The sequence below is a fragment of the Pelophylax lessonae genome (genome assembly GCF_965119305.1).
Source record: "Pelophylax lessonae genome assembly, chromosome: 9".
NCBI lineage: Eukaryota > Metazoa > Chordata > Amphibia > Anura > Ranidae > Pelophylax > Pelophylax lessonae.
This window is the reverse complement of record NC_138776.1, coordinates 56,236,253-56,255,840: the sequence shown is the minus strand read 5'-3', so window position 1 is coordinate 56,255,840 and position 19,588 is coordinate 56,236,253. Positions and strand designations below refer to the sequence as shown.

Below are 19,588 nucleotides of genomic sequence, written 5' to 3'. Positions count from 1 at the left end.
AGAAAGCAAAACCTACCAAGATGAAAGGCATCAGGTGATCCATCGGTGTGAATGGCATCAACAAAAACTGCATCTGTAGGGTCCACTCTCACTTCAGGTGGGGTTCCTTCAAAGTAGGGACCAGCTGCATCCAAAACTGTATAGTTAAATGAAAATATTAAAGGTTTTAAATTTAATTTAAATGGTCCCTTTACAGGGTGGATATTTGTGCATCACAATGGCAATCAGTTATTCTGTATTGCATTTCCAACACGCATATCACTACAGCACACCACAAATGCAGATGGTGATTTTATGCATTGAGACCAAAGTAACAGGCTTCTTTAATGCAGTAAAAGAAGTTGGATGCATTATGTAAATGTTATATACTTAGAGGTTTGCAGGCTCCTTGATGGAAAGCTTATTTCCTAAAAGTGTTGTATGGATGGATACAAGTTATGGCTATTTACAGCAGCAGTTCCCAAACCATACAAGCTTGTAGGCAGGAATAGGTTTACCTCCCCGCAAGGATGGTGCTGTATGGTGGCTACTGTGTGGGGAAAGTGGAGGTCAGGCAGAATTCAGGTCCCTTCAAGGCTTCTGTAAAGGTCATCAGGGAAGTAGAGGTCTGATGCTGTGGCCCCGAATGACCTAGGGGCCATCTTAGATGTGGGCAACACTGATATAACATTGTCCTCCTCGGGTTGGAACACATTTTGTGTGGTGGGTAGGTCTGGGACAGAGCCCTGCTTTTTAGGGACAGATTGCTTAGCCTGAGAACAAGTGGATGTTTTTTCATGGCTGTGACTGTGGGATTATAATAGTTTGTCAGTGTGCATCAGCACAATGGTGCTTGGTGGGCCCCCTGTACAAGGTGATCAGTATGTCCTGACCTCTGTAGATCAATAACGCCCCCCCCCCCCTCCCAGAAGACACCCCAACCCTACACTTCCTTTATACAATTCTACAAATGGAGAGAAGTGCAATGGTAAAACCTATATAGGAGTATCCAAGTGCAAGCAACCAATGTATTGAAATATAGTAGTGATGGTGCCACCCTCTCTGCAAAAACTTCAAGAAATTGCAGAGCTGCAATGGGCAAACAGTGGAACTTCTACATACAATAGTAACAGAGGTGCAAATCAACCAGTGTATTAGAACATAGTAGTGATGGTGTCACCCTATCTGCAAAAGTTAAGAAATATTGCAGAGCTGTAATGTGCAAATAGTGGTGAAACCCCATATATACTGTATTATTAAAATAATGATACCAATAATATACTTGACAGGGCCACCCGCTAAGCAACATTCCACCAGTAACCAGCTGACATTTGCACAGTGTATGGCCAGTTCAAGTGTACACCTGCTGTCCCTTTGTCAGATGCTACAATCAATTGAAAAGATTCTCAAAAGCACCATAACTCCACTCCACCTACCAGAAATTCTTCTTATTCCCCTCTGTCTCTTTCCAGCTTCACCAGCAACGTGTGACCCCAGACTGTGCCCAATCAGGTAGACATCATTCATTTGATAGTCAAATGTTGCCTGGGAGAGAGGAACCATTTTATTTGCCATGCTTTGAGGTTTGTGTTTAATGCAACCCCCACCCCCATTTATTCTAGCTTACCATTAATAGTGTAAGATTTTTATTGAATGCAGTAAATAACGTACAGTGAAATAATGAGCATGGATGCGTTTGACTTGCTGGCATTGTACATACCGCTAGAAAGCGCAATAAATAGGCAATTTCAGCCCCAACTACACGGATATTGTTGGACGCTTGTGTATAAGGGGCAAACGATCCTCCACTCCAGTCTACACAGAAGCAGTTCACATCCGACACCTCCAGGAGAGTCTACAAAGGGAAATCATGTGAGACAGGTCAGTTCTTAGGACAGTTAGTAAGGACCCCTTTTCTTCAGCCACACTGACCTGACACATCTCCACCAGCCACGCCTTGTCCCCAGTCTCAAATGCCCCATGGATGATGAATATGGATTTCTGGCCGGGTTTAAAGTTGGTGCCAGTGATTGAGGAGACATTGAGAGCGCTGATCACCTGGAAGAGATATGCTCGTCAGCTATAAATGTAGTACTCAGACACTAGGGATAAACGAAATTAACTTTGGACTGTGCTTGATGATTTGGCAAAATGCATGGTCATTGGAAATTGAGTATTTGTTGTTATCAAAGGATTTAATACACTTGTGGCTCCTGAAAAATAGGAAGGCTTTATTAATTTGTTTTATTGAGTTTTAACATGTTATACAAGGAGGTTTAGATGCAACAATAAGAAAGTAACATCATAAAGTACAGGTATAAAGATAACTACAGATACAATGTAATATAATGAATACCATGTAGTTCAAAAATAGGTATAGCAAATAAGAAAATGTATCCTTGAAAATATCCAGAAAGGATCAAATCTAGTATCATAAGCGACTAAGATGTGAAGCTTATTAAAGCACAACAATATAATGTATAGAAAGCAAAGGTATAAATGTTGCTGCCTAAACCACATGGGAAGAGTAAAAGAAGGGAAAAAGAGGAGCAAGAAAAGTAAGAAGAATAGGCAAATGAAATAGGAATAAGAGAAAAAAAAAAAGGAGATATATATACAGTGCTTTGCGAAAGTATTCAGCCCCCTTGAACTTTTCAACCTTTTGCCACATTTCAGGCTTCAAACATAAAGATAGAAAAAAATTAAAATTTTTTGTGAAGAATCAACAATAAGTGGGACACAATCATGAAGTGGAACTAAATTTATTGGATATTTCAAACTTTGTTAACAAATAAAAAACTGAAAAATTGGGCGTACAAAATTATTCAGCCCCTTTACTTTCAGTGCAGCAAACTCTCTCCAGAAATTCAGTGAGGATCTCTGAATGATCCAATGTTGACCTAAATGACTAATGATGATAAACAGAATCCACCTGTGTGTAATCAAGCCTCCGTATAAATGCACCTACACTGTGATAGTCTCAGAGGTCCGTTTAAAGCGCAGAGAGCATCATGAAGAACAAGGAAAACACCAGGCAGGTCCGAGATACTGTTGTGGAGAAGTTTAAAGCCGGATTTGGATACAAAAAGATTTCCCAAGCTTTAAACATCCCAAGGAGCACTGTGTAAGTGATAATATTGAAATGAAAGGAGTATCAGACCACTGCAAATCTACGAAGACCTGGCCGTCCCTCTAAGCTTTCAGCTCATACAAGGAGAAGACTGATCAGAGATGCAGCCAAGAGGCCCATGATCACTCTGGGTGAACTGCAGAGATCTACAGCTGAGGTGGGAGACTCTGTCTATAGGACAACAATCAGTCGTATACTGCACAAATCTGGCCTTTATGGAAGAGTGGCAAGAAGAAAGCCATTTCTTAAAGATATCCATAAAAGTGTTGTTTAAAGTTTGCCACAAGCCACCTGATAGACACACCAAACATGTGGAAGAAGGTGATCTGGTCAAATGAAACCAAAATCAAACTTTTTGGCAACAATGCAAAACGTTATGTTTGGCGTAAAAGCAACACAGCTCATCACCCTGAACACACCATCCCCACTGTCAAACATGGTGGTGGCAACATCATGGTTTGGACCTGCTTTTCTTCAGCAGGGACAGGGAAGAGGGTTAAAATTGATGGGAAGATGGATGGAGCCAAATACAGGACCATTCTGGAAGAAAACCTGATGGAGATAGGGCCAGGGACTAGGGACCAGGGACCAGGGACTATTCATAAGGATTCAGATATATTGGGCAGACTAGATGGGCCAAATAGTTCTTATCTGCCGACACATTCTATGTTTCTATGTAAGTCTGCAAAAGACCTGAGACTGGGACGGAGATTTGTCTTCCAACAAGACAATGATCCAAAACATAAAGCAAAATCTACAATGGAATGGTTCACAAATAAACATATCCAGGTGTTAGAATGGCCAAGTTATAGTCCAGACCTGAATTCAATCGAGAATCTGTGGAAAGAACTGAAAACTGCTGTTCACAAACGCTCTCCATCCAACCTCACTGAGCTCGAGCTGTTTTGCAAGGAGGAATGGGCAAAAATTTCAGTCTCTCGATGTGCAAAACTGATAGAGACATACCCTATAATCGCAACAAAAGGTGGCGCTACAAAGTATTAACTTAAGGGGGCTGAATAATTTTGCACGCCCAATTTTTCAGTTTTTTATTTGTTAATGAAGTTTGAAATATCCAATAAATTTCGTCCCACTTCATGATTGTGTCCCACCTGTTTTATATCTTTATGTTTGAAGCCTGAAATGTGGCAAAAGGTCGAAAAGTTCAAGGGGGGCGAATACTTTTGCAAAGCATTGTGTGTGTGTGTGTGTGTGTGTGTGTATATATATATATATATATATATATATATATATATATATATATATATATAAAGATAATCCCCGGGGTAATGTGCAACCTGAAGTGTTTAATATACATACAAGAAGCTCAAATGTAAAAATATTTCACCAAGGCATCCATAAGGATTCATCAAAGTTGGAGGGTAAATAGTGTGTGACCCAAGGGCGCCATATTTTCTCAAAGTTGCAAATTTTGTCAAGAGTGATGGCCTATTTTGGCATGGATCATAGCTTGGTTAAGTCTGTTTGGCTTCAGCCATTATCAGCGTTGGGGATTTCCAGGCTTTGGCGATGGTCTGTTTCGCAGCCATAGTGACTTGCAGAAGCAGTTTAAGGTGGGATTGGGTGAGGTTAGCCGGTCTTAAATTTCGAAGTGCTACGGAGGGGTCAGGAGTAGGGTTGAGCGGACACCTAGATGTCCGTGTTCGACGGGTTCGGCCGAACTTTAAAAAAAAGTCCGGGTCCGTGTCCCGGACTTTTACCGAACTTTTCCCGGACACCGAACCCCATTGAAGTCAATGGGGACCCGAACTTTAAGGCACTAAAATGGCTCTAAAACACCAAAGGAAAGGGCTAGAGTGCTGCAAATGGCAGCAAAACGTAATTAAGAGCATGGCAAGTGCTCTGCAAACAAATGTGGATAGGGAAATAACTTAAAACAACAAAAAAAAACAGAAAAATAAAACAATGTTCTTCTTCATCTCTGAAGGACGAGGCCCATATGGAGTAGGAGGGAGGTTGAGGTGGTGGTGGATGTGGCGGTGACATAGGCGTGCGCACAGGGTGTGCTGGGTGTGCCTGGGCACACCCTAATCACCTAGGGCACATAGCATTGCCAGTGAGGAGATGGGAAAGATCTCCCTGGGACCTGCTCTGCTCTATTTCTCCTTGCCTACAGGTACATGGCCCCGATACATTACTCTCCCTGCTGGCAAACACATGCATGTGTATTTCAACTTTGGGGTGCACACCTTAATGCAATAGGCTGCGCACACCTATGGGCGGTGTAGGTGGAAGCGGCGGTGGAGGAGGACCAGGGCCGGATTAACAGCATCATGGGCTTGGTGCTGAGGATTTTGAAGGGCCTTAGGGCCGTGCCTTGCCATGCACCCAGAGGAGGAAGGGTGCAGCCATGCATGCCTAATTCAACATGGGATGCTGTCTCTGAAGCCCATAAACACATCCATGCATCGCCAACTGTCCCTCCTTGTCCGGCCTTCACGCTGTGTGGGGAGGTTCTGAGGGTGCTGCCTGGGGAAGCGAGCATAGAAGCCAGACTTCTGTGTTTACAAGTGACAGAAGAGCGGTAACAGTGAATATGGCCAACCCGGGGCCTATATAAAAGGTAGGGGCCTGGAGCTGCAGCTCCAATAGCCCCTACATTAATCTGGCCCTGAGGAGGAGGACGAGGTAGCCAACACTGCTTCTTTTCACAAATTTTAAATGAGGGTACACCCCAAAAGAGTGAGAAAGAGCAAAAATGGAACAATGGGTGGGTAAGGTCGGTATCCATTGCTATTCTGCATAAGGTACGGAAAAGTCCCGTGGGATCCATGCCTGGTTCATTTTAATGAACGTGAGCTTGTCCACATTGTCTCTGGACAGGCGGCTGCGCTTGTCTGTTATAACGCCCCCAGCCGTGCTAAATACCCGTTCAGATAATACACTGGCTGCAGGGCACGCCAGCACCTCCAAGGCGTAAAGGGCAAGCTCAGGCCATGTGCCCAATTTGGAGACCCAGAAGTTGAAGGGGGCAGACCCGTCATTCACTACATGTAGGCGTGTGCACACATACTGCTCCACCATGTTGGTAAAATGCTGCCTCCTGCTAAGACGTTCCATCTGAGCTGCTGGTGCTGCTGTTTGTTGTGGCGTGCTGACAAAGCTTTTCCACATTTCGGCCATGCTAACCCTGCCTTCTGAGGTGCTGGCGGTGCCCTGGTTGCGTTGGCGACCTCCTCCTCCTCCTCCTCTGCCTTGTGCTTCCACTGTGGCCCCGCTGTCAGATGGGAATGCCAGCAGCATGGCGTCTACCAGCGTGCGCTTGTACTCGCGCATCTTGCGATCGCGCTCCAGTGAGTGAATTAAGGACGGTACGTTGTCCTTGTAACGGGGATCCAGCAGCGTGGCCACCCAGTAATCAGCACAAGTTAGAATGTGGGCAACTCGGCGGTCGTTGTGGAGACACTGCAGCATGTAATCGCTCATGTGTGCCAGGCTGCCCAGAGGCAACGAAAGGCTGTCCTCTGTGGGAGGTGTATGGTCCGTGTCCTCTGTATCCCCCCAGCCACGCACCAGTGATGGCCATGAGCTGGCCTGGGTGCCACCCTGCTGTGAACATGGTTCCATCTCCTCCTCCAGCTCCTCCTCCTCCTCATCCTCCTCATCCTCCAGAACTGTGCCCCTGCTGGACAATTGCGTCCCTGGCGTTTGCGTGTGCAGGAACCCACCCTCGGAGCCCCTTGCGAATGACTGCCCTGAAAGCCTTGGAAATGTTACCTCTTCATCCTCCTCCTCCTCCTCATCCTGTGCCACATCCTCTTCCATCATCGCCCGAATTGTTTTTTCAAGGAGGCATAGAAGTGGGATAGTTAAGCTGAGAACGGCGTCATTGCCACTGGCCATGTTGGTGGAGTACTCAAAACAGCGCAACAAGGCACACAGGTCTCGCATGGAGGCCCAGTTATTGGTGGTGAAGTGGTGCTGTTCCGCAGAGCGACTCACGCGTGCGTGCTGCAGCTGAAACTCCACTATGGCCTGCTGCTGCTCGCACAGTCTTTCCAGCATGTGCAAGGTGGAGTTCCACCTTGTGGGCACGTCACATATGAGGCGGTGAGCGGGAAGGCCGAAGTTACGCTGCAGCGCTGCCAGGCGAGCAGCAGCAGGGTGAGAACGCCGAAAGTGCGCACAAACGGCCCGCACTTTCTGCAGCAGCTCTGACATATCGGGGTAGTTTTTAAGGAACCTCTGCACCACCAAATTCAGCACATGCGCCAGGCAAGGGATGTGCGTCAAACCGGCTAGGCCCAGAGCTGCTATGAGATTTCGCCCGTTATCGCACACCACCAGGCCGGGCTTGAGGCTCGCTGGCAGCAACCACTCATTTGTCTGCTGTTCCATGCTCCTCCACAACTCCTGCGCGGTGTGTGGTTTGTCCCCCAAACAGGCAAGTTGTAAAACTGCCTGCTGTCGTTTACCCCTGGCCGTGCTGAAGTTGGTGGTGAAGGTGTTACGCTGTCCGGATGAGGAGGCGGTAGAGGATGAGGAAGCGGAGTAGGAGGAGTTAGGAACAGGAGGCAAACTGAAGCGCCCTGCAATCCTCGGTGGTGGAAGGACATGCGCCAAATTGCTATCCGCCTCAGGCCCATCCGCCACTGCATTTACCCAGTGTGCCGTTAGGGAGATATAACGCCCCTGACCGTGCTTACTGGTCCACGTATCCGTAGTTAGGTGGACCTTGGCACAGATGGCGTTGCGCAGTGCACACCTGATTTTTTCCCCCACTTGGTTGTGCAGGGAAGGGATGGCTTGCCTGGAAAAGTAGTGGCGGCTGGGCACGACGTACTGTGGGACAGCCACCGACATAAGGTTTTTAAAACTGTGCGTCTCCACCAGACGGAATGACAGCATTTCAAAGGCCAATAATTTTGAAATGCTGGCATTCAGGGCCAGGGATCGCGGGTGGGTAGGGGGGTACTTCCTCTTCCTCTCAAGTGTTTGGGAGATGGAAAGCTGAACGCTTCCACGGGACATTGTGGAGATGGTTGTTGGTGACCCAGGTGGTGGTGTTGCTGACAGATCGTCTGTTTGCGGGGTGGCAGGTGCCGGTATCACTACAGATGTGGCTGGAGCGGCCGAGACTGCAGCAGAAGAGGAAGCAGGATGAGCCAGAGACGTTTCTTGGTTTTGAAGGTGTGTACTCCACTGCAGCTCGTGCTTTGCACTTAGATGCCTGATCATGCAGGTTGTGCTCAGGTTGAGAAGGTTCATGCCTCGCTTCAAGCTCTGATTGCACAGGGTGCAAACCACTCGTGTCCTGTCATCAGCACATTTTCTAAAGAACTTCCACGCTAGAGAACTCCTTTGAGCTGACTTTGGTGCGCTCGTTCCCTTGCTGCGTTGGGCAGTAGCGGGCGTAGTGTCTAGGGCACGGCCGCTCCGCTTCTGCACCCTGCTCCCTCTTCTGCTGTGCTGGTGGCTCTGTGCGACCACCGCCTCTTCCTCCAAACTACTCAGTTCACCTGCATGACGTTCATTCCATGTGGGGTCGAGGACCTCATCGTCCTCCACATCATCTTCCACCCAGTCTTCACCCCTGCCCTCCTTGTCGGTCTCCACAATGCTGAACGCCGCAGCAGTTGGCACCTGCGTTTCGTCATCATCGGAGACGTGCTGCGATGATCCTTGCATGTACTCATCTTGAGAAATAAGTGGTTGGGCATCGCTGCACTCAATCTCTTCCACTTCTGGGGCAGGGCTAGGTGGATGGCCCTGGGAAACCCTGCTGACAGAGTCCTCAAAAAGAATAAGAGACTGCTGTATGGCTTGGGGCTCAGACTGCTGGCCTGATTTGCAAGGGGGTGAGGTGAAAGACGGTTGGACATTGGCTGCAGGTGCCAACTCTGACCTTTCTGCAGTAGACTGGGTGGGAGACAATGTGAAGGAACTGGAGGCACTGTCAGCAGCAAACCAATCTACTATCGCCTCAACTTGTTCTGGCCTCATCACTTCTAGGGGCGTTTGATGCCCTACCAAATACTGATGCAGGTTCTGTCGCCTACTCACACTTGAGGAAGGTGTTTCACTTGTGCGTGTAGCTGGCACAGATCGACCATGTCCTCTCCTTGCAACAGGAGCTCTACCAGCAGCACCACGACCCAGGCCACGGCCCTTATTTGACGGTCTCCTCATATTTCTGTAATTTAAGATCTTGCCCTAGAAAGGTTTTTATTGAATAGCGGAATAGAAAATATGATCCAAAAAAAGTGTATGTATATCACACGTACACAACCACACTAGGCCCCAATTACTATTGTTTGTACCCCTAAAAGGCTAGATGAGGAGTAGGGGGAGTATGGAACAGGCAGCACCCTCAAACCTTCAGAAGTATGAGATGAACCCCAACAACTTGGAAAGGTGGATCTCTCTCACACGTACCGACACAGACTATCCCGCAATTCAATTGATCCTCAAAGGTTTTTATTGAATAGCGGAATAGGAAATATGATCAAAAAAAGTGTATGTATCTCGCACGTACACAACCACACTAGGCCCCAATTACTATTGTTTGTACCCCTAAAAGGCTAGATGAGGAGTAGGGGGGGTATGGAACAGGCAGCACCCTCAAACCTTCAGAAGTATGAGATGAACCCCAACAACTTGGAAAGGTGGATCTCTCTCACACGTACCGACACAGACTATCCCGCAATTCAATTGATCCTCAAAGGTTTTTATTGAATAGCGGAATAGGAAATATGATCAAAAAAAGTGTATGTATCTCGCACGTACACAACCACACTAGGCCCCAATTACTATTGTTTGTACCCCTAAAAGGCTAGATGAGGAGTAGGGGGGGTATGGAACAGGCAGCACCCTCAAACCTTCAGAAGTATGAGATGAACCCCAACAACTTGGAAAGGTGGATCTCTCTCACACGTACCGACACAGACTATCCCGCAATTCAATTGATCCTCAAAGGTTTTTATTGAATAGCGGAATAGGAAATATGATCAAAAAAAGTGTATGTATCTCGCACGTACACAACCACACTAGGCCCCAATTACTATTGTTTGTACCCCTAAAAGGCTAGATGAGGAGTAGGGGGGGTATGGAACAGGCAGCACCCTCAAACCTTCAGAAGTATGAGATGAACCCCAACAACTTGGAAAGGTGGATCTCTCTCACACGTACCGACACAGACTATCCCGCAATTCAATTGATCCTCAAAGGTTTTTATTGAATAGCGGAATAGGAAATATGATCAAAAAAAGTGTATGTATCTCGCACGTACACAACCACACTAGGCCCCAATTACTATTGTTTGTACCCCTAAAAGGCTAGATGAGGAGTAGGGGGGGTATGGAACAGGCAGCACCCTCAAACCTTCAGAAGTATGAGATGAACCCCAACAACTTGGAAAGGTGGATCTCTCTCACACGTACCGACACAGACTATCCCGCAATTCAATTGATCCTCAAAGGTTTTTATTGAATAGCGGAATAGGAAATATGATCAAAAAAAGTGTATGTATCTCGCACGTACACAACCACACTAGGCCCCAATTACTATTGTTTGTACCCCTAAAAGGCTAGATGAGGAGTAGGGGGGGTATGGAACAGGCAGCACCCTCAAACCTTCAGAAGTATGAGATGAACCCCAACAACTTGGAAAGGTGGATCTCTCTCACACGTACCGACACAGACTATCCCGCAATTCAATTGATCCTCAAAGGTTTTTATTGAATAGCGGAATAGGAAATATGATCAAAAAAAGTGTATGTATCTCGCACGTACACAACCACACTAGGCCCCAATTACTATTGTTTGTACCCCTAAAAGGCTAGATGAGGAGTAGGGGGGGTATGGAACAGGCAGCACCCTCAAACCTTCAGAAGTATGAGATGAACCCCAACAACTTGGAAAGGTGGATCTCTCTCACACGTACCGACACAGACTATCCCGCAATTCAATTGATCCTCAAAGGTTTTTATTGAATAGCGGAATAGGAAATATGATCAAAAAAAGTGTATGTATCTCGCACGTACACAACCACACTAGGCCCCAATTACTATTGTTTGTACCCCTAAAAGGCTAGATGAGGAGTAGGGGGGGTATGGAACAGGCAGCACCCTCAAACCTTCAGAAGTATGAGATGAACCCCAACAACTTGGAAAGGTGGATCTCTCTCACACGTACCAACACAGACTATCCCCCAATTTAACTGATCCCCAAAGGTTTTTGATTAAATAGCGGAATAGAAAATATGATCCCAAAAAAGTGTATGTATATCACACGTACACAACCACACTAGGCCCCAATTACTATTGTTTGTACCCCTAAAAGGCTAGGAGTAGGGGGAGTATGGAACAGGCAGCACCCTCAAACCTTCAGAAGTATGAGATGAACCCCAACAACTTGGAAAGGTGGATCTCTCTCACACGTACCAACACAGACTATCCCCCAATTTAACTGATCCCCAAAGGTTTTTGATTAAATAGCGGAATAGAAAATATGATCCCAAAAAAGTGTATGTATATCACACGTACACAACCACACTAGGCCCCAATTACTATTGTTTGTACCCCTAAAAGGCTAGGAGTAGGGGGAGTATGGAACAGGCAGCACCCTCAAACCTTCAGAAGTATGAGATGAACCCCAACAACTTGGAAAGGTGGATCTCTCTCACACGTACCAACACAGACTATCCCCCAATTTAACTGATCCCCAAAGGTTTTTGATTAAATAGCGGAATAGAAAATATGATCCCAAAAAAGTGTATGTATATCACACGTACACAACCACACTAGGCCCCAATTACTATTGTTTGTACCCCTAAAAGGCTAGGAGTAGGGGGAGTATGGAACAGGCAGCACCCTCAAACCTTCAGAAGTATGAGATGAACCTCAACAACTTGGAAAGGTGGATCTCTCTCACACGTACCAACACAGACTATCCCCCAATTTAACTGATCCCCAAAGGTTTTTGATTAAATAGCGGAATAGAAAATATGATCCCAAAAAAGTGTATGTATATCACACGTACACAACCACACTAGGCCCCAATTACTATTGTTTGTACCCCTAAAAGGCTAGGAGTAGGGGGAGTATGGAACAGGCAGCACCCTCAAACCTTCAGAAGTATGAGATGAACCCCAACAACTTGGAAAGGTGGATCTCTCTCACACGTACCAACACAGACTATCCCCCAATTTAACTGATCCCCAAAGGTTTTTGATTAAATAGCGGAATAGAAAATATGATCCCAAAAAAGTGTATGTATATCACACGTACACAACCACACTAGGCCCCAATTACTATTGTTTGTACCCCTAAAAGGCTAGGAGTAGGGGGAGTATGGAACAGGCAGCACCCTCAAACCTTCAGAAGTATGAGATGAACCCCAACAACTTGGAAAGGTGGATCTCTCTCACACGTACCAACACAGACTATCCCCCAATTTAACTGATCCCCAAAGGTTTTTGATTAAATAGCGGAATAGAAAATATGATCCCAAAAAAGTGTATGTATATCACACGTACACAACCACACTAGGCCCCAATTACTATTGTTTGTACCCCTAAAAGGCTAGGAGTAGGGGGAGTATGGAACAGGCAGCACCCTCAAACCTTCAGAAGTATGAGATGAACCCCAACAACTTGGAAAGGTGGATCTCTCTCACACGTACCAACACAGACTATCCCCCAATTTAACTGATCCCCAAAGGTTTTTGATTAAATAGCGGAATAGAAAATATGATCCCAAAAAAGTGTATGTATATCACACGTACACAACCACACTAGGCCCCAATTACTATTGTTTGTACCCCTAAAAGGCTAGGAGTAGGGGGAGTATGGAACAGGCAGCACCCTCAAACCTTCAGAAGTATGAGATGAACCCCAACAACTTGGAAAGGTGGATCTCTCTCACACGTACCAACACAGACTATCCCCCAATTTAACTGATCCCCAAAGGTTTTTGATTAAATAGCGGAATAGAAAATATGATCCCAAAAAAGTGTATGTATATCACACGTACACAACCACACTAGGCCCCAATTACTATTGTTTGTACCCCTAAAAGGCTAGGAGTAGGGGGAGTATGGAACAGGCAGCACCCTCAAACCTTCAGAAGTATGAGATGAACCTCAACAACTTGGAAAGGTGGATCTCTCTCACACGTACCAACACAGACTATCCCCCAATTTAACTGATCCCCAAAGGTTTTTGATTAAATAGCGGAATAGAAAATATGATCCCAAAAAAGTGTATGTATATCACACGTACACAACCACACTAGGCCCCAATTACTATTGTTTGTACCCCTAAAAGGCTAGGAGTAGGGGGAGTATGGAACAGGCAGCACCCTCAAACCTTCAGAAGTATGAGATGAACCCCAACAACTTGGAAAGGTGGATCTCTCTCACACGTACCAACACAGACTATCCCCCAATTTAACTGATCCCCAAAGGTTTTTGATTAAATAGCGGAATAGAAAATATGATCCCAAAAAAGTGTATGTATATCACACGTACACAACCACACTAGGCCCCAATTACTATTGTTTGTACCCCTAAAAGGCTAGGAGTAGGGGGAGTATGGAACAGGCAGCACCCTCAAACCTTCAGAAGTATGAGATGAACCCCAACAACTTGGAAAGGTGGATCTCTCTCACACGTACCAACACAGACTATCCCCCAATTTAACTGATCCCCAAAGGTTTTTGATTAAATAGCGGAATAGAAAATATGATCCCAAAAAAGTGTATGTATATCACACGTACACAACCACACTAGGCCCCAATTACTATTGTTTGTACCCCTAAAAGGCTAGGAGTAGGGGGAGTATGGAACAGGCAGCACCCTCAAACCTTCAGAAGTATGAGATGAACCCCAACAACTTGGAAAGGTGGATCTCTCTCACACGTACCAACACAGACTATCCCCCAATTTAACTGATCCCCAAAGGTTTTTGATTAAATAGCGGAATAGAAAATATGATCCCAAAAAAGTGTATGTATATCACACGTACACAACCACACTAGGCCCCAATTACTATTGTTTGTACCCCTAAAAGGCTAGGAGTAGGGGGAGTATGGAACAGGCAGCACCCTCAAACCTTCAGAAGTATGAGATGAACCTCAACAACTTGGAAAGGTGGATCTCTCTCACACGTACCAACACAGACTATCCCCCAATTTAACTGATCCCCAAAGGTTTTTGATTAAATAGCGGAATAGAAAATATGATCCCAAAAAAGTGTATGTATATCACACGTACACAACCACACTAGGCCCCAATTACTATTGTTTGTACCCCTAAAAGGCTAGGAGTAGGGGGAGTATGGAACAGGCAGCACCCTCAAACCTTCAGAAGTATGAGATGAACCCCAACAACTTGGAAAGGTGGATCTCTCTCACACGTACCAACACAGACTATCCCCCAATTTAACTGATCCCCAAAGGTTTTTGATTAAATAGCGGAATAGAAAATATGATCCCAAAAAAGTGTATGTATATCACACGTACACAACCACACTAGGCCCCAATTACTATTGTTTGTACCCCTAAAAGGCTAGGAGTAGGGGGAGTATGGAACAGGCAGCACCCTCAAACCTTCAGAAGTATGAGATGAACCCCAACAACTTGGAAAGGTGGATCTCTCTCACACGTACCAACACAGACTATCCCCCAATTTAACTGATCCCCAAAGGTTTTTGATTAAATAGCGGAATAGAAAATATGATCCCAAAAAAGTGTATGTATATCACACGTACACAACCACACTAGGCCCCAATTACTATTGTTTGTACCCCTAAAAGGCTAGGAGTAGGGGGAGTATGGAACAGGCAGCACCCTCAAACCTTCAGAAGTATGAGATGAACCCCAACAACTTGGAAAGGTGGATCTCTCTCACACGTACCAACACAGACTATCCCCCAATTTAACTGATCCCCAAAGGTTTTTGATTAAATAGCGGAATAGAAAATATGATCCCAAAAAAGTGTATGTATATCACACGTACACAACCACACTAGGCCCCAATTACTATTGTTTGTACCCCTAAAAGGCTAGGAGTAGGGGGAGTATGGAACAGGCAGCACCCTCAAACCTTCAGAAGTATGAGATGAACCCCAACAACTTGGAAAGGTGGATCTCTCTCACACGTACCAACACAGACTATCCCCCAATTTAACTGATCCCCAAAGGTTTTTGATTAAATAGCGGAATAGAAAATATGATCCCAAAAAAGTGTATGTATATCACACGTACACAACCACACTAGGCCCCAATTACTATTGTTTGTACCCCTAAAAGGCTAGGAGTAGGGGGAGTATGGAACAGGCAGCACCCTCAAACCTTCAGAAGTATGAGATGAACCCCAACAACTTGGAAAGGTGGATCTCTCTCACACGTACCAACACAGACTATCCCCCAATTTAACTGATCCCCAAAGGTTTTTGATTAAATAGCGGAATAGAAAATATGATCCCAAAAAAGTGTATGTATATCACACGTACACAACCACACTAGGCCCCAATTACTATTGTTTGTACCCCTAAAAGGCTAGGAGTAGGGGGAGTATGGAACAGGCAGCACCCTCAAACCTTCAGAAGTATGAGATGAACCCCAACAACTTGGAAAGGTGGATCTCTCTCACACGTACCAACACAGACTATCCCCCAATTTAACTGATCCCCAAAGGTTTTTGATTAAATAGCGGAATAGAAAATATGATCCCAAAAAAGTGTATGTATATCACACGTACACAACCACACTAGGCCCCAATTACTATTGTTTGTACCCCTAAAAGGCTAGGAGTAGGGGGAGTATGGAACAGGCAGCACCCTCAAACCTTCAGAAGTATGAGATGAACCTCAACAACTTGGAAAGGTGGATCTCTCTCACACGTACCAACACAGACTATCCCCCAATTTAACTGATCCCCAAAGGTTTTTGATTAAATAGCGGAATAGAAAATATGATCCCAAAAAAGTGTATGTATATCACACGTACACAACCACACTAGGCCCCAATTACTATTGTTTGTACCCCTAAAAGGCTAGGAGTAGGGGGAGTATGGAACAGGCAGCACCCTCAAACCTTCAGAAGTATGAGATGAACCCCAACAACTTGGAAAGGTGGATCTCTCTCACACGTACCAACACAGACTATCCCCCAATTTAACTGATCCCCAAAGGTTTTTGATTAAATAGCGGAATAGAAAATATGATCCCAAAAAAGTGTATGTATATCACACGTACACAACCACACTAGGCCCCAATTACTATTGTTTGTACCCCTAAAAGGCTAGGAGTAGGGGGAGTATGGAACAGGCAGCACCCTCAAACCTTCAGAAGTATGAGATGAACCCCAACAACTTGGAAAGGTGGATCTCTCTCACACGTACCAACACAGACTATCCCCCAATTTAACTGATCCCCAAAGGTTTTTGATTAAATAGCGGAATAGAAAATATGATCCCAAAAAAGTGTATGTATATCACACGTACACAACCACACTAGGCCCCAATTACTATTGTTTGTACCCCTAAAAGGCTAGGAGTAGGGGGAGTATGGAACAGGCAGCACCCTCAAACCTTCAGAAGTATGAGATGAACCCCAACAACTTGGAAAGGTGGATCTCTCTCACACGTACCAACACAGACTATCCCCCAATTTAACTGATCCCCAAAGGTTTTTGATTAAATAGCGGAATAGAAAATATGATCCCAAAAAAGTGTATGTATATCACACGTACACAACCACACTAGGCCCCAATTACTATTGTTTGTACCCCTAAAAGGCTAGGAGTAGGGGGAGTATGGAACAGGCAGCACCCTCAAACCTTCAGAAGTATGAGATGAACCCCAACAACTTGGAAAGGTGGATCTCTCTCACACGTACCAACACAGACTATCCCCCAATTTAACTGATCCCCAAAGGTTTTTGATTAAATAGCGGAATAGAAAATATGATCCCAAAAAAGTGTATGTATATCACACGTACACAACCACACTAGGCCCCAATTACTATTGTTTGTACCCCTAAAAGGCTAGGAGTAGGGGGAGTATGGAACAGGCAGCACCCTCAAACCTTCAGTATGAGATTGTGTTCACTGTACCCCACAAAGATTGAGTTCACTGCACCCCACAATGATTGTGTTCACTGCACCCCACAAAGATTGTGTTCACTGCACCTCACAAAGATTGTGTTCACTGTACCCCCCAAAGATTGTGTTCACTGCACCCCACAAAGATTCTGTTCACTGTACCCCACAAAGATTGTGTTCACTGCACCCCAAAAAGATTGTGTTCACTGCACCCCAAAAAGGATGTTGTTCACTGCACCCCAAAAAGGATGTTGTTCACTCCACTCCAAAAAGATTGTGTTCACTGCACCCCACAAAGATTGTGTTCACTGCACCCCAAAAAGATTGTGTTCACTGCACCCCAAAAATGATTTTGTTCACTGCACCCCAAAAAGGATTTTGTTTACTGCACCCCAAAAAGGATGTTGTTCACTCCACCCCAAAAAGATTGTGTTCACTGCACCCCAAAAAGATTGTGTTCACTGCACCCCACAAAGGATTTTGTTCACTGCACCCCAAAAAGATTGTGTTCACTGCACCCCAAAAAGGATGTTGTTCCCTGCACCCCAAAAAGGATTTTGTTCACTGCACCCCAAAAAGATTGTGTTCACTGCACCCCACAAAGGATTTTGTTCACTGCACCCCACAAAGATTGTGTTCACTGCACACCAAAAAGGATTGTGTTCACTGCACCCCAAAAAGATTTTGTTCACTGCACCCCAAAAAGATTGTGTTCACTGCAGCCCAAAAAGATTGTGTTCACTGCAGCCCAAAAAGATTGTGTTCACTGCAGCCCAAAAAGATTGTGTTCACTGCAGCCCAAAAAGATTGTGTTCACTGCAGCTCACACACAGAAAAATGGATGTGGATCACTGACACCTGCCTATCTCCAATCCCACACCACACAGCAATATCGATTGTAGTTTGTAGAACACAGTTTCCCTAAAATTCAGCAGACTCTGTCCCTAACAGGATTGAGAAGAGATCGTAGATCAGGATTGAGTGCAGACCCCACCCCCCACACAGCAATATCGATTGTAGTTTGTAGAAGACACTGACCCTATATAATTCAGCAGACTCTATCCCTAAAATGCCTACAACTCGCCCTGCCTAAACACTCCGACCTGTCCCTCAATTCTATCCGGACACAAATGGTTTTTTCCTGCCTATCTTTCCCTAATCAGCAGCCAGCACGTTGATGTGTGCTCTGTCCCTGAATCTAAGCAGCATAATGACGCCGCTGCGGCTGCCTCGAACTTATAAAGACTTGGTCACATGCTTCAGACGGCCAATCACAGCTACTGAGACATTTGCAGGCATGGCTGGGATGGCTTAAGGCACACCAGTTAAACGATTGTTGATTGGCTGTTGAAAGCCCGCCATGAAAAGAGCGCCAAAGCATGCAAAACCCGGAAATAAAACGACCGAACACGGATTTTTACCCGAACATACAGTAAAGTGTCCGTGTCCGTGTTCGGGTACAAAAAATCCAATTATTCGGTACGAACACGAATAATACAGTCCGTGTTCGCTCAACACTAGTCAGGAGGAATGGGCTCTTCAAACAATGTAGAAAGCATATGGAATATTTCCTTCCAAAATGTTTTAACTATTGGGCAATCCCACCAAATATGCGAATGTGACCTAAGGGCAGTACAACCTCGGAAGAACGATGCAGGTTAACTGGGGGCCAAATACCATTGTGTGAGCAACTTTATAAATTGTTTTTAATGCAACTGTTTTTTGCGAGGATGATTTTGTTGCATCCCATATCTCATTTCAATCAGTTGTTTCTAACTTAAGCCCTAAGTCAGACTCCCATTTAGCTACATAGGGGGTTCAGCATCAGGTTTGGCAATAAGCTGGGCATAGAGAGTCGAAACCAGTCCTTTTGTGTGGGGATCACGTTTACATAGGCCTTCAAAACGGGATAGATTATCGAGTCCAACTGCGTCTTGAATATATAGTATACACAATTTATTTAAAGGTATCGAAAGAGTTTTTATTTCGGAAGTCCATGCATTTCGCATAAAGTGGGGAATGATTCGATTAAGGTGGGAGATGTCAATTAGCAGAATCTAGTTAGATTAGAAGTAGACCATGCTCGAAATGATTTAGGGGAGATCCAGGCAGGATAAAAAAAAAGAGTTTTTAAGAAATGATTGTGGGATAGTGAGGATATGAGGGGATTGCAAGCCGTACGTTAATTTGAATTTGTCCCAAAGAGCAAGAAGATGCTTGGTGATTGGGTAAGCGAGTAGGGTTGAGCGGACACCTAGATGTCCGTGTTCGACGGGTTCGGCCGAACTTTAAAAAAAAGTCTGGATCCGTGTCCCGGACTTTTACCGAACTTTTCCCGGACACCGAACCCCATTGAAGTCAATGGGGACCCGAACTTTAAGGCACTAAAATGGCTCTAAAACACCAATGGAAAGGGC

General features: G+C 45.2%; 1 protein-coding gene across 1 annotated transcript in view; it reads right to left on the bottom strand.

Annotated features, from left to right (window-relative positions):
* The window catches only part of LOC309563778 (pancreatic triacylglycerol lipase-like), a gene marked incomplete at its 5' end in the record, with an annotated part of 76,605 nt that overhangs the window by 3,521 nt on the left and 53,496 nt on the right, over positions 1-19,588 (bottom strand). Inside the window, 4 exons of the mRNA XM_082268382.1 lie at positions 17-136; positions 1,416-1,524; positions 1,700-1,834; positions 1,912-2,037. Of these exons, the coding sequence (XP_082124508.1) occupies positions 17-136; positions 1,416-1,524; positions 1,700-1,834; positions 1,912-2,037 (490 nt within the window). The remainder of the gene's footprint in view (positions 1-16; positions 137-1,415; positions 1,525-1,699; positions 1,835-1,911; positions 2,038-19,588) is intronic.